Genomic DNA, 15,981 nt, shown 5'->3' on the forward strand with positions numbered 1-15,981 from the left:
ATCACTATTTGGGCAAGAGAAGCACACTGAAGTATACAGCTCTCAATAGCTACTGATCAAGTGGTTATTTAGGTGACTATGCGGATTAGGACCATATTTGTGGACAATGATACTGTTCATCCTCATACACTAGTGCAGAATTAGTTGAACTGCGTTTGTCTGTGTTGCTGCAAAGTAACATACCATATTGACATTGGAAGACGAGTGTTCCACATGTTCAGCAGGAACCAGCGACTGATGACTGGTGTCTGAGTGGTCACCTGGTGATGGGGTGGCCACAGAGGAGGTGGAAATCTGCAGCTGGACAAAGGGAGAAACACCATGAGTGTTGTTGTGCAGGAAATTAATGATGGTGAGATGTTGTTCTGAGATGAAACCTGCTGAGACTCTTGTTATCTACGTCTTACCTACAATTGGGGACACTTGACACACATACACTTTCTAATTAAACCAAATTGGGGACTCTCATGTATTTTTATGTCTTCACCAAAAATACAACATCTGATGCAACAACTCAACACAGACGATCACTATTTGGGCAAGAGAAGCACACTGAAGTATACAGCTCTCAATAGCTACTGATCAAGTGGTTATTTAGGTGACTATGCGGATTAGGACCATATTTGTGGACAATGATACCGTTCATCCTCATACACTAGTGCAGAATTAGTTGAACTGCGTTTGTCTGTGTTGCTGCAAAGTAACATACCATATTGACATTGGAAGACGAGTGTTCCACATGTTCGGCAGGAACCAGCGACTGACGACTGGTGTCTGAGTGGTCACCTGGTGATGGGGTGGCCACAGAAGAGGTGGAAATCTGCAGCTGGACAAAGGGAGAAACACCATGAGTGTTGTTGTGCAGGAAATTAATGATGGTGAGATGTTGTTCTGAGATGAAACCTGCTGAGACTCTTGTTATCTACGTCTTACCTACAATTGGGGACACTTGACACACATACACTTTCTAATTAAACCAAATTGGGGACACTCATGTATTTTTATGTCTTCACCAAAAATACAACAACATCTGATGCAACAACTCAACACAGACGATCACTATTTGGGCAAGAGAAGCACACTGAAGTATACAGCTCTCAATAGCTACTGATCAAGTGGTTATTTAGGTGACTATGCGGATTAGGACCATATTTGTGGACAATGATACTGTTCATCCTCATACACTAGTGCAGAATTAGTTGAACTGCGTTTGTCTGTGTTGCTGCAAAGTAACATACCATATTGACATTGGAAGACGAGTGTTCCACATGTTCGGCAGGAACCAGCGACTGACGACTGGTGTCTGAGTGGTCACCTGGTGATGGGGTGGCCACAGAAGAGGTGGAAATCTGCAGCTGGACAAAGGGAGAAACACCATGAGTGTTGTTGTGCAGGAAATTAATGATGGTGACATGTTGTTCTGAGATGAAACCTGCTGAGACTCTTGTTATCTACGTCTTACCTACAATTGGGGACACTTGACACACATACACTTTCTAATTAAACCAAATTGGGGACTCTCATGTATTTTTATGTCTTCACCAAAAATACAACATCTGATGCAACAACTCAACACAGACGATCACTATTTGGGCAAGAGAAGCACACTGAAGTATACAGCTCTCAATAGCTACTGATCAAGTGGTTATTTAGGTGACTATGCGGATTAGGACCATATTTGTGGACAATGATACTGTTCATCCTCATACACTAGTGCAGAATTAGTTGAACTGCGTTTGTCTGTGTTGCTGCAAAGTAACATACCATATTGACATTGGAAGACGAGTGTTCCACATGTTCGGCAGGAACCAGCGACTGACGACTGGTGTCTGAGTGGTCACCTGGTGATGGGGTGGCCACAGAAGAGGTGGAAATCTGCAGCTGGACAAAGGGAGAAACACCATGAGTGTTGTTGTGCAGGAAATTAATGATGGTGAGATGTTGTTCTGAGATGAAACCTGCTGAGACTCTTGTTATCTACGTCTTACCTACAATTGGGGACACTTGACACACATACACTTTCTAATTAAACCAAATTGGGGACTCTCATGTATTTTTATGTCTTCACCAAAAATACAACAACATCTGATGCAACAACTCAACACAGACGATCACTATTTGGGCAAGAGAAGCACACTGAAGTATACAGCTCTCAATAGCTACTGATCAAGTGGTTATTTAGGTGACTATGCGGATTAGGACCATATTTGTGGACAATGATACTGTTCATCCTCATACACTAGTGCAGAATTAGTTGAACTGCGTTTGTCTGTGTTGCTGCAAAGTAACATACCATATTGACATTGGAAGACGAGTGTTCCACATGTTCAGCAGGAACCAGCGACTGATGACTGGTGTCTGAGTGGTCACCTGGTGATGGGGTGGCCACAGAGGAGGTGGAAATCTGCAGCTGGACAAAGGGAGAAACACCATGAGTGTTGTTGTGCAGGAAATTAATGATGGTGAGATGTTGTTCTGAGATGAAACCTGCTGAGACTCTTGTTATCTACGTCTTACCTACAATTGGGGACACTTGACACACATACACTTTCTAATTAAACCAAATTGGGGACTCTCATGTATTTTTATGTCTTCACCAAAAATACAACAACATCTGATGCAACAACTCAACACAGACGATCACTATTTGGGCAAGAGAAGCACACTGAAGTATACAGCTCTCAATAGCTACTGATCAAGTGGTTATTTAGGTGACTATGCGGATTAGGACCATATTTGTGGACAATGATACTGTTCATCCTCATACACTAGTGCAGAATTAGTTGAACTGCGTTTGTCTGTGTTGCTGCAAAGTAACATACCATATTGACATTGGAAGACGAGTGTTCCACATGTTCAGCAGGAACCAGCGACTGATGACTGGTGTCTGAGTGGTCACCTGGTGATGGGGTGGCCACAGAAGAGGTGGAAATCTGCAGCTGGACAAAGGGAGAAACACCATGAGTGTTGTTGTGCAGGAAATTAATGATGGTGAGATGTTGTTCTGAGATGAAACCTGCTGAGACTCTTGTTATCTACGTCTTACCTACAATTGGGGACACTTGACACACATACACTTTCTAATTAAACCAAATTGGGGACTCTCATGTATTTTTATGTCTTCACCAAAAATACAACATCTGATGCAACAACTCAACACAGACGATCACTATTTGGGCAAGAGAAGCACACTGAAGTATACAGCTCTCATATAGCCACTGATCAAGTGGTTATTTAGGTGACTATGCGGATTAGGACCATATTTGTGGACAATGATACTGTTCATCCTCATACACTAGTGCAGAATTAGTTGAACTGCGTTTGTCTGTGTTGCTGCAAAGTAACATACCATATTGACATTGGAAGACGAGTGTTCCACATGTTCGGCAGGAACCAGCGACTGACGACTGGTGTCTGAGTGGTCACCTGGTGATGGGGTGGCCACAGAAGAGGTGGAAATCTGCAGCTGGACAAAGGGAGAAACACCATGAGTGTTGTTGTGCAGGAAATTAATGATGGTGACATGTTGTTCTGAGATGAAACCTGCTGAGACTCTTGTTATCTACGTCTTACCTACAATTGGGGACACTTGACACACATACACTTTCTAATTAAACCAAATTGGGGACTCTCATGTATTTTTATGTCTTCACCAAAAATACAACAACATCTGATGCAACAACTCAACACAGACGATCACTATTTGGGCAAGAGAAGCACACTGAAGTATACAGCTCTCAATAGCTACTGATCAAGTGGTTATTTAGGTGACTATGCGGATTAGGACCATATTTGTGGACAATGATACTGTTCATCCTCATACACTAGTGCAGAATTAGTTGAACTGCGTTTGTCTGTGTTGCTGCAAAGTAACATACCATATTGACATTGGAAGACGAGTGTTCCACATGTTCGGCAGGAACCAGCGACTGACGACTGGTGTCTGAGTGGTCACCTGGTGATGGGGTGGCCACAGAGGAGGTGGAAATCTGCAGCTGGACAAAGGGAGAAACACCATGAGTGTTGTTGTGCAGGAAATTAATGATGGTGAGATGTTGTTCTGAGATGAAACCTGCTGAGACTCTTGTTATCTACGTCTTACCTACAATTGGGGACACTTGACACACATACACTTTCTAATTAAACCAAATTGGGGACTCTCATGTATTTTTATGTCTTCACCAAAAATACAACAACATCTGATGCAACAACTCAACACAGACGATCACTATTTGGGCAAGAGAAGCACACTGAAGTATACAGCTCTCAATAGCTACTGATCAAGTGGTTATTTAGGTGACTATGCGGATTAGGACCATATTTGTGGACAATGATACTGTTCATCCTCATACACTAGTGCAGAATTAGTTGAACTGCGTTTGTCTGTGTTGCTGCAAAGTAACATACCATATTGACATTGGAAGACGAGTGTTCCACATGTTCAGCAGGAACCAGCGACTGATGACTGGTGTCTGAGTGGTCACCTGGTGATGGGGTGGCCACAGAAGAGGTGGAAATCTGCAGCTGGACAAAGGGAGAAACACCATGAGTGTTGTTGTGCAGGAAATTAATGATGGTGACATGTTGTTCTGAGATGAAACCTGCTGAGACTCTTGTTATCTACGTCTTACCTACAATTGGGGACACTTGACACACATACACTTTCTAATTAAACCAAATTGGGGACACTCATGTATTTTTATGTCTTCACCAAAAATACAACAACATCTGATGCAACAACTCAACACAGACGATCACTATTTGGGCAAGAGAAGCACACTGAAGTATACAGCTCTCAATAGCTACTGATCAAGTGGTTATTTAGGTGACTATGCGGATTAGGACCATATTTGTGGACAATGATACTGTTCATCCTCATACACTAGTGCAGAATTAGTTGAACTGCGTTTGTCTGTGTTGCTGCAAAGTAACATACCATATTGACATTGGAAGACGAGTGTTCCACATGTTCAGCAGGAACCAGCGACTGATGACTGGTGTCTGAGTGGTCACCTGGTGATGGGGTGGCCACAGAAGAGGTGGAAATCTGCAGCTGGACAAAGGGAGAAACACCATGAGTGTTGTTGTGCAGGAAATTAATGATGGTGACATGTTGTTCTGAGATGAAACCTGCTGAGACTCTGTTATCTACGTCTTACCTACAATTGGGGACACTTGACACACATACACTTTCTAATTAAACCAAATTGGGGACTCTCATGTATTTTTATGTCTTCACCAAAAATACAACAACATCTGATGCAACAACTCAACACAGACGATCACTATTTGGGCAAGAGAAGCACACTGAAGTATACAGCTCTCAATAGCTACTGATCAAGTGGTTATTTAGGTGACTATGCGGATTAGGACCATATTTGTGGACAATGATACTGTTCATCCTCATACACTAGTGCAGAATTAGTTGAACTGCGTTTGTCTGTGTTGCTGCAAAGTAACATACCATATTGACATTGGAAGACGAGTGTTCCACATGTTCGGCAGGAACCAGCGACTGGTGACTGGTGTCTGAGTGGTCACCTGGTGATGGGGTGGCCACAGAAGAGGTGGAAATCTGCAGCTGGACAAAGGGAGAAACACCATGAGTGTTGTTGTGCAGGAAATTAATGATGGTGAGATGTTGTTCTGAGATGAAACCTGCTGAGACTCTGTTATCTACGTCTTACCTACAATTGGGGACACTTGACACACATACACTTTCTAACTGAACCAAATTGGGGACACTGCTCTAATAAAGCAAAATCCGAAAAAAAAATTATTTAAGCCCCATTATTCAGTTTTGCACAATAGGTTGTTGGATGTCCAGTGAATAATTTTTGGGCAAGATGCATGCATATTTTAAGGACCCAACATCAGAAGAATAAAAAAGATCATTTACAGACATCTGTTGCATTTCTTTGGACATTGTAAATTAGAAGATGGGTAACCACTTGTCATACCTGTTTGCGCCAAGGCCAATCTGATTCTCCATAATTGTAGGTAATCTCTTCCCCTGGCAGAATGTCTCTGATTGCAAAGAGACAAAGGTGCGGCATGCCATCCACTTGAATTTGTCGCATTTTACAATTTGGGGTTTTGTGCTCATCATTCACCAGTCTTCCAAGTGACTGGTCCTCCAGAGATGCATCAATACTATTTAGAAATAAATGGATTAATGCACAACAAAAACATTTCCTATTTAATTGAATAGTGTCATTCTACGTAAAGTATCAAAAATTCTAACAAATCAAAATACAAACACAAAGTCTTAATGGATATAGTTTGTCTGAGCTCACCACAGTAATTACTAGAGCAAGTTTTTAATCTTATTAAACCTGTACAATAAAAACACTAAACACGAACAAGACAATGCATCATAAGCATACAGAAAACAGAGTCATAGATACAGTGACTGATATAACCAAAAATAAAATGATTAATTAATTGGTTGTGATATTTTAAAATACTTCATGTATTAACTATCAAACTGTAAAAAATAGGGAATATGTACTACTGGACCAAGAGTTGATAGTAGCAGATACTCAATATTATATCACTTAGAGACAACCCTAATTGGGACTTGGACTGGAAAATTGAATATTCAGCCTTACTTACCACCAAGATTTCCCTTTCCATTGAAAATCAAAGAGATATGTTGCTTCAGTTTCACTGTATGTTTCGATGACAGGAGGATTGTCTGGAGAATGTAGTTTCCCTCTGTACTCTAGCACAAAATCTCCTTTGCTGAAAGGTTCTGAAGTAAAGACACCTCGCCCTTTATGAGAAAATGAAAAACAAGTAGGCTAATGCTATCCTTGTATCAACCAGGCCAGTAGTAGATCTCTTACACTGAAGCTCATATTTAAGCACAATTAATACATGTAGGGAAAATAATACAAGGGAAATAAAGACTGACCTTTGTAAGAGTTCACATACACCTGTCTAAGACCCGCCTTGTCAGCTTTCAGTCTTATGTGTTTTTCTGCATCATTCTGCGGTTTCATCCGCACCCTCCTGGAAGAATTCTCTTTACCAAGTCCATCAGCCATCATTATCTGTTAAGAAAATGTTCAGAAACAGTTTTATGTGGGCCACTGACCACCCAATAAAAGTGTTAATTCAACAGTAAATAACAAAACTCCATCTACTTTTATTAATGGGCCTCATCAAAATCAGAACCACGGACAAACTAACTATTCACATTCACCTGGGTAACATACAATATATAGTTGTCACAATTTGTTCAGGAGTAGGATCTAAACGTTCAAATGTTTAAACATGCTTAACAAATCCATAAAATACCCCCATAATGCTCATTTCTAGTAATCAAAGTCACTTACAGTGTCTACATGCCAACATTTAAAGTAATGGGTTCATACGTGCAAAAGAGGCTACATCTGCACAGCCCACATGCAGGAACACATGCTTCCCAGGCAAAGACAACCCTCCCAACTCGCCGACATTTTCTTACCCGCAGCAACACTTACAGAGTAGACCAGTTCCGCGGGAAAACCGCGGACCTGGCAATCATGAGGGTGCTACACATTTAAAGTTCAGCTAACTCTAGCTAGCAAAACAGAAGGCTAGTTAAGCTATCCAGAAGAGCAACATGAGGAATAATTATTGTTTTTGGCCGGTAAATATTATGAATAACTCGCTAATTTTAATTTGACTACGTTATACAATGGCGCTACAGGTCTACAATCACTTCAGTCAAACATAACTTAGTTAATTACCTGTCATTGTCGTGTTGACTCCGACTGCACGAAGGAAGCCACGAGAGGCTCTGCTGCGTACCATTTGGATCAAACCAAGTATGGACGACAGGGAGGGGTGATTCCGAGATATGTTATAGCTATCGATAGATAGATCGATAGATAGATCGATAGATAGATCGATAGATAGATAGATAGACAGAGAGAGAGATAGATAGAGTATGTAGTAGTAGAAGAATAAGATAAAGCGAGTTGCAGACTGCTGCAGTAGTTAAACCATGAGAGGCTAGGCTTGCATACCTTTTGGATCAAACCAAGTAGTAACCAAGAGATGATCGCCGAGGAAAATGCAGATAAAACACTATACTATATATAAGTATAGTAGTATAGTAGAAAATATAATTATTAGTGCTGGGCATGTTAACGCGTTAATTGCGCGTTAAGGCAACGCTTAATTAACGCCGTTAATTTTTTAATCGTGCGTTAATTTTTTTTTTTTTTTTTTTTTTTTTTTTTGCTGGCCGCTGGCTTTGATGACAGAAACATGGCGTCCATGTCTCCCTTCCCTGCTGCACCGGTGCGTCTGACGTGATCGGGAGAGAACCGACGTTTCTCTTTGTCAAAATACATGCAGATGGACAGAACATCGTAATTTTTGGATGGGAAACTTTTTTTTATTATTAATTTTTTTAATAAATGCGGTTTTAATTTATGCAAGACAGCAAAGGTAAGACATGCTTTCTGACTAATACAAACGTGAAGCATAAATCAGGTCTTCTTCTGCCTCTGGTTCGGTGAATCTTGGTCATAGCGAGATGAAACTTCCAGCTGTGGAATCTGTGAGATGTGAGCTTTCAGTAGAGGAGCCGTTTGTTTGTGTTCATGCCATAGGGTGGGGAGACATAATTTGTGTTTACATATTTTTCTATCTTTGTGTTGTGTCTTTAAATTGTTTGTTGTCTTAACTGTGTTTGTTGGTGATAGAAATGGTTTTGCTGAGCTGGTAGCTGAGATTCTGGACTTTTTGTGGATACCACACATGTTTATAGTTACATCTACAGACCTGACCCCGGAAACAAGATGTTAACCCTTAACTCCCGGTAGCGGAGGCTGAAAATGAAAGTTTAGAGAAATTATATCCAGAAATCTGGATAATGAAGCAGTGAAGGTGCATGGATGGAAGTTATTGTGCATATTGTGAATATTTCTCTCTCCTCACCATCTAGAAGCTGTGAGATTTTAATCCTGCTTTCTGTCTGTTCACCTGATGCTGATATTCATCACATATTGTTCCTTCTGTGTTTAGAAGGAAGCAGCTTCACAGCTTTAAATTCATCCTGCTGACTTTTTACCTTTTAGTTAGTAAATCCTGAACATTTCATCCTTCTTTCTCATAAATATGTGTTTTTATATATGAAGAAATATTTTAACTGTTGCTGTTTAAAGAGAAAACTGCTGCTAAACCTGTTTATGTGTTTAGTTCAGGGGTCTGCAGCCTTTCCAATCCAAAGAGCCATTTTTCCCTCAGGAAGCTAAATAAAACTCCTTTAGAGACGCAAATGTTACGAGACTTTTAAAAAAGGAAACTTAATATATATTTTTAATGAAGAGCCACCATAGGATATTTGTTATTTTTGAAGAACCACATTTTTATTTCCATTTTTAAGGTTTTAAAATAAAGAAAAACATAAAACCTTTATAAAAACAAAGAGGATAGACAGACTTTCTGCTAAGGAATGTAGATATTTGTGGAAAATGCTGTAGAAGAAAGGAAAAAAAGTCCATGGTTTCCAACCTAATGACAAGAAAGATAGATTTAAAAAAATATTTTAGCCACGTATTTAGAGGCATTGTGGAAGGTCCAGAGAGACACTTGCAGCTCCAGAGTTGCAGGTTAGAATCCCCTGAAGTCGTGTTTGTAAACCAAAACTTACTGCATTTTCTTTATATAACTGTAGGCCTTCTTTTAAAGGAAAGAGACATTTTGCGCGTAACGATGCGATTAATCGCGATTAAAAATTTTAATCGTTGCCCAGTACTAATAATTATGTCAATGTTTAATTGTATGATTTTGAATATGGATCTTTAAATTGGCTCATAACAGACAGGCTGGAGTCTGCCTCTCTCAAGTGCACATCTGGAAGTAAGGGACAATACTGTTATGTGATATCTTTTGTAATGTATGTGACTAAAGGAAGGGATGGCTTTGAGAGTACCATAGGGGCCACTGCTGGGGGTGCCATCTCTGTCAGCATGGGAATCAAACCTACAAGCTTAAGGTCAAAACAGAGCTTATCATATAGACCTTAGCTCAAATGAACTTGGAATGAGAAGTGATGAGCTTTTGTGATGACTTATGTAGGGATGTAACAATATCAAATCCTCATGATATCACAAGACCTCAGTAGTCCCCAGTATGATATGTGCTGTGGTATTGCATATCACCTGCTACCACAAATGTAAGCTGGACTAAAAGCTCCTTTCCCAGCCCACAAACAGGAGAGAACAGATGAAAGAGAGTCCCATCTGGACTATGCACATGATATGATGCTCTTAACCTGTTTACATTTACTTATCACATCTACTTCATCTGTTGTATCTCTCATGCACAGCTGTCATGGTCTGGGAATCATGGTTATGGCCTTAATGTCCTGGGGCCCGTTTCATGAAGCAGGTTATGTGGAAACTCTGAGTAAGCCTGAAATGAGTTAAACCCTGAGTTATCCTTTTCAATAAGGGCGGTAAGTTAACCCCGAGATAGGGGTAAGTTAAGGAGTAAGCTGAGCCTATTTCATAAAGTGAGGTAACTCATACTTGGAGTCTGTTACCACGGTAACTTAGTCTGTGAACATAACCTGGTCGGGAGCAGGTTTTATTCAGAAACCCCGAGTTTGTCTGTGACTCATCCCCTTTCCAGAGCAGTGTTACGTCAGCTGATTATTGGCGCCACCTGACTCCAATCCTTGGTGCAAACCTCCGCTCTTGGTACCTGCCCGGGATTGGTTGGAATGGACCCACCGCCGCCTTCTCCATTCCTATTGGAACCTGTTGGACCAATCACAGCTCCTGAAGGCGCCCTCCAGGAAATAAAGCCTGAGGTCCCAGTTCATTCGGGGAGCAACTGTTGACACAGGCAATCTGCTCCCGGCCTTCGGATTTACGGTGTTGGTGTTCTAATGAATCTGTGTCTTTGGATTGGTGGCTAGTATTGTCTAGTTAGGCTGTAGGCTTGTACTTGTCTTGGATTATTTAAGTTGATAGAGTAAGAGTTGTTGTTGTGATACCTGTAGTTAATTGTGCATAAACCTCAAGCCCTTTTGGCTTCGATTTCTGTTGTTGTTACGTTTCGTTTTGCTTACGATAAGAGTTTCAATTAGTCAGTGTTAAAACTAGTATATGCTGGGCTAGATACTCCCGTTACACGTAATTTCTTTTTAGTTTATTGGAGCTGCCGCCTCACAGTTATTAGCTTGGTAAGCCAGTTTATTTTCACCTGTAATGGATAACTTTGCTTTTGGTTTCAACTGGCTGGTTTTGGTTTAAGAGTGGTTTTGTTTTGTTCGTTTGTTTGGGCAGCTTCGCCAACCCCAGCATTTGTTAATTGCCACCAGCAGACCTTGTGCTTCCTGTTCCGTTTTCAACAATAAACGTCCTTTCCTTTTAATACCTGGCCAACGTTTCTTTTGTTACGCCCTTCCTCATACCCCTGACCCTGGGTCGTAACAAGCAGACACGCTGCTTCACTTCCTCATTCATTCTGTGGGGGACCCACAGGCATGTTGGGCATATTGAGATGAGTGGTGGACTGTGGACCGTGAACATTTAGCATTCACTTCCCCCTCTTTGTTCTAAAAATGTGTTTTTGTTAAATTGTTCATCTTCTGGGTATGTTAAATTTGATTATATTTATTTAGATCTAGTAGACAATGTGTATACTCAAAGTAATAGCAGTAGTTTTCTGGGAGGTAAATTAAAAGAGTGAGCAATTTCACACAGGCACCTTGGGCAGCTTAGGGGTCCTTGAGGCTGAAAAACGGGGGAGTGTCAATCAGTAAGCCCCAGTAGTCTGCAGTGTGCAGCCACATGTTCATGTGCTTGTGTTTCTGTGTTGCAGGTAAGCTAAAGCAATGGGAAAACAGGAAAAGGGCAGCATTACAGGTGTTTAATAGGTTTGCTAAAAGTGTCAGACTTAAAAGAACACATTTATGACGTTCATGTGAAAGTTTGCAAGTTAAAATGCTGAATGTTGAACTTGACAGTGCTTTACCCGGCTAGTAGCTCACCAGAAAAACTGGGTTGTAATCACCGTGGCCTGCCAGAGTACTATGGTTGTGTGAGTGTATATAATATTGTCGTGTGAATGTGATGATTTGGTTAAAATGTGGATGTGTATTCAGTAAGCCCCAGTAGTCTGCAGTGTGCAGCCATATGTTCATGTGCTTGTGTTTCTGTGTTGCAGAAATAAAAGAATAAGGATGTTTTTCACACCCACGCACGCTTGGGAGTAAATTTCTTTGTCCAAGTGTGCAACAATTCATTCAGTTCTTATCAGACATGTTTCGGACTCACTGTCTGATTTAATAATGATCAGCTGTCTGTTCTTTTATCGCAGATCAGACAACAGGAGGCTGAATCACTTCATAGGGACATTTATGTCGCGAACGGTTTGAGACAGACCAGATTTTTAAATTGAGATTATGATGAGTCTTCATTATATTACACCATACGGTCTATGTATAAGAGCAGTCAAATAAATGAACTACAAATTATTCACACTGCATTTGTTCTTTATTTCTTACAGGAAAAAAAAAACATTTTATTCCATTCGTTTTTCATATTGATCCAATAATAGATAGGATCCATTTATAACCACACACTATAATAAAGGATGTGAGGACATTTATTGGTGATATTCAGCTACTTTAGTGTGTCAAATGTTATTAAAATGAAGTACTACCATAATGTTATTTTTAATTATATATTTCGTTTTAGGTGCTTTTACATCTGTATGAAAATACATTTTAAGTTCAATGTTTTACCAGTTTTCACGTGTATGTAGCCTAGTATTATTCAGAGTAATTAAATAATAAAGCTCTGCTCTGTGTGGAACAGAAATGTGCTCCCACCTCCTACTCCTCACCTTTCTGTCCTCATCCTGCAGCTGTTTGACTTTTTTGTTTCTCAACTGTAAACCTGTGGTTCAAACTCACTATTTGACGGCATTTTAAGAGAAAAGTAGGTGGAGCCTCTTTGTTTCAGCGTCTGTTGCCATGGTGATTCATGGAATCGGGGCTCCATTGATGATGGCTTGAGTGAACATACTCAGAGTCGACAGAACTAAAGCTAATCAGCTGTGTTGAAACAGGAAACTCAGAGTTTTTAATCTCAGGGTTTTTCAACTCAGAGTTAACATACATACTCAGAGTTTGTTGAACCTCCTTCATGAAATGGCCCCTGGACACTTGTCTTTTTTTTCCTTTTGCCAATCAGCTCTGTGCCTGCCCGCCTCTCTGTGGTATCGTTCAAAGAAGTAGCCGTGACTTACTTTACTCATTTTATTCAGGCAAAAGTAAAAGCAGGGAGGACGTTGCGTGTAGCACACCAGACTTGACTGATTCAAGCAACTGATGTCAGTCTTCAGACAGCTGATTGGTCAAACTGTGTACTCTTGGCTGGTTGGAACAAAAACCTGCAGCCACACCGGCCCTTTGTGGTATAGGTTGCCCATGCCAGGTGTAGCACAACATCAGGTGGTAACTTCTTCTCTCTCTCTACCTTTCCTCTATACACTTGCTCGCTCTATTTTTTACTCATAGCTAGTCTTCCAGCCTATACTGATAAACAATAAAGCTTTCTATTCTATTCTATTCCAACAGATAAGTTATATTCCACAAGGAAAAGTGACACACTTTTATCAGATTGTTTATAGGGAAATCGGGGACATAATGACGTAGTTCCATACACATCCACTAGGGGCAGAATTATACACAGATTGAGGGGGGGGGGTGGGGGGCAGCTCACACACTCACACACTAAGTTTGAAAAAAGTCATCTTGGGGGACTGCAGCCATTTTTAGACAGAAATGCATGTTAGAGCCTGTAGAACATGATTATAATGAAAACCAAATGGGGACGGTGAATTTTGTCCCCAATTGAAAAGCCGTCCCCAGTCTACTGGTGTGTATTCTGAAAAATGTCCCCAGTTTTGGGGTAAGTACACACACACACACACACACACACACACACACACACACACAAACAAATAGCTGTACAGGTGTTACTCCTGCTTTACAGACACCACAAAATTTATTCCTGAAAGTGATTTTGGGCAATTTTGTCCTTTTGATGGTAGAGTTGCCTTAATTTCTGTGTACTAGTCTTGTTAGTCTCTTTACCTACTGTCTGTACGCAGACTCCTCCCCTTTTGTGATCAGTCCTACCAGGGTTGTATCATCTGTGAATTTAACAATGGTGTTGGTGTTATGAGATGGAACTCAGTCATGGGTGTACAGAGATTAAAGGAATGGGCCACGCAGCCTTGTGGTGCTCCTGTGATGAGTGTCAGTGATGCAGGCCCATAACGAACTATGTCTTGTTCATCAGGAAGTCTTTTATCCACAGGCAGATGTTGTGATGTATGCCAAGGTCAGCCACCCAGTCTGCTGGGTGAGATGGTAGTGGTTGCAGAGCTGAAGTCCACAAACAGCAGCCGTGCATACACTGCTCACCAAAAGTTAGGGAGTTTCAACTTTGGGTGAAATTTAAAGAAAATGTAAAGGTTAATACTACACGGATATTAAATAATGAATGTAGGACATTTAAGTAGAATCATGTAATGATGGTAATTCCTTCATTCAAAACAATTTATTGACACAAAAGCCAACGACAGTGATGGTTATACCACAACATAAAATGCCATTGTGGCGCAGCACAATGTGAAAGGCCATGGAGATGGCGTCGTCTGTTGACCTGTTGGTCCGGTATGTATACTGGAAAGGGTTGAGGGTGATTGGCAGAACAACTGTGAGGTATTGGAGAACCTGTCTCTTCAGGCTTTCATGATTACAGGTGTCAGTGCCACAGGCCTGTCATCATTGAGTGATGTTACCATGGTCAGCTTAGGGACCAGCACTATAATGGATGTCTTCAGGAATGTGGGATCAATGCACTGCATCAGGGAGGATGTTAAAGATGTCTGAGAATACTTCACCTAACTCAGCAGAGCACTCTCTCTAGACCCTTCCTCAAGAGCCACATTACAACCACGAAATGATCAAAATGGGAGAAAAATTGATTCTAGAAAAGATGCAAATATTTGTTAGATTTTTCTTTGAATGCAGTAAAATAATTACTAATCCTTCAACCTTCCATGGTCCTCGTTCAGCTGGAGGAATTTCTTAGTCAGAAATAATGTCAGCTTCTCCTCACGCTCGTCTCCTGTTTTCCTTTTTTTATTCCTGAATGTGTTTCAGAGGACTGTGTGTTCACACACTGCTGTCGCTGTGGAGGAAGATTCAGCATCTCAGAGGAGGAGCTGAGGGAGGAGTCAGGGAGGATGCAGCGGGATGATGAAGAGGCTGGACAGCAGAGAGGCGTGTTGGTTTGCTGTGATACGTGTTCCCTCAGTGTCTGTGTCACATGGTACCTGAAGAGAAACACTCAGAGTGAAACCTCTCACCTCAGATGATGCTGTACCGACACACTGGTCCAGCAGCGGGAATCAAACTCGTGAACAGCCTAACAGTGATGAAGGGAAGCATCACTTCATGATTTCAGGAGACGCTCGGCGAGTCAAAGCTGTAAATCCTGATAAATGATGTCATGATGAAGATGTTTTACCTGCCTGAACATTTAATATGAAACATGACTTCTCAAGCAGCAGTGAAACAAGTTTATAAAAACATTTTATTTACTTGATCATGTCAGAATCAGGTTTTCATGAAAATGTGTGGAAAAAATAATTTTACGTCCAAACTGAGTCATTAGTTTGAAAACTGAAATGTTTTTTTTTTTGGGGGGGGGGGGGTTTAATAGGAATTCTTCTCCTGAGTTGTTAACCTTCCATGTTTAGACTATAAAAATGAAAAGATTAAACTGCTCTCACTACGAGTCAGGACACACGTCCATCTAATGAAACATGAGAAAGTGCATATAAAGAAACTTTTGTAAAGGTATAAAAATATTCCTGAATGTGTTCGTGCTGCTCTTTGTGATTCCTGTTTTCAGGTAGTTGTCTTCTAGGTTTATTCCTGGTTTGGTATGTTCC

The 15,981-nt window shown here is 40.8% G+C and overlaps 1 protein-coding gene across 2 annotated transcripts in view; it reads left to right on the forward strand.

Annotated features, from left to right (window-relative positions):
* Window positions 1–15,719, forward strand: part of dnajc24 (DnaJ (Hsp40) homolog, subfamily C, member 24) — an 89,694-nt gene extending 73,975 nt beyond the window's left edge. For both annotated transcript variants that reach the window (XM_041997056.1, XM_041997057.1), the window contains exon 5: window positions 15,188–15,719. In XM_041997056.1, the coding sequence (XP_041852990.1) occupies window positions 15,188–15,402 (215 nt within the window). In that variant the 3' untranslated portion in view covers window positions 15,403–15,719. The remainder of the gene's footprint in view (window positions 1–15,187) is intronic.
* The last annotated feature ends 262 nt before the right edge of the window (window positions 15,720–15,981 follow it).

This window comes from Melanotaenia boesemani, chromosome 10, assembly GCF_017639745.1.
Source record: "Melanotaenia boesemani isolate fMelBoe1 chromosome 10, fMelBoe1.pri, whole genome shotgun sequence".
NCBI lineage: Eukaryota > Metazoa > Chordata > Actinopteri > Atheriniformes > Melanotaeniidae > Melanotaenia > Melanotaenia boesemani.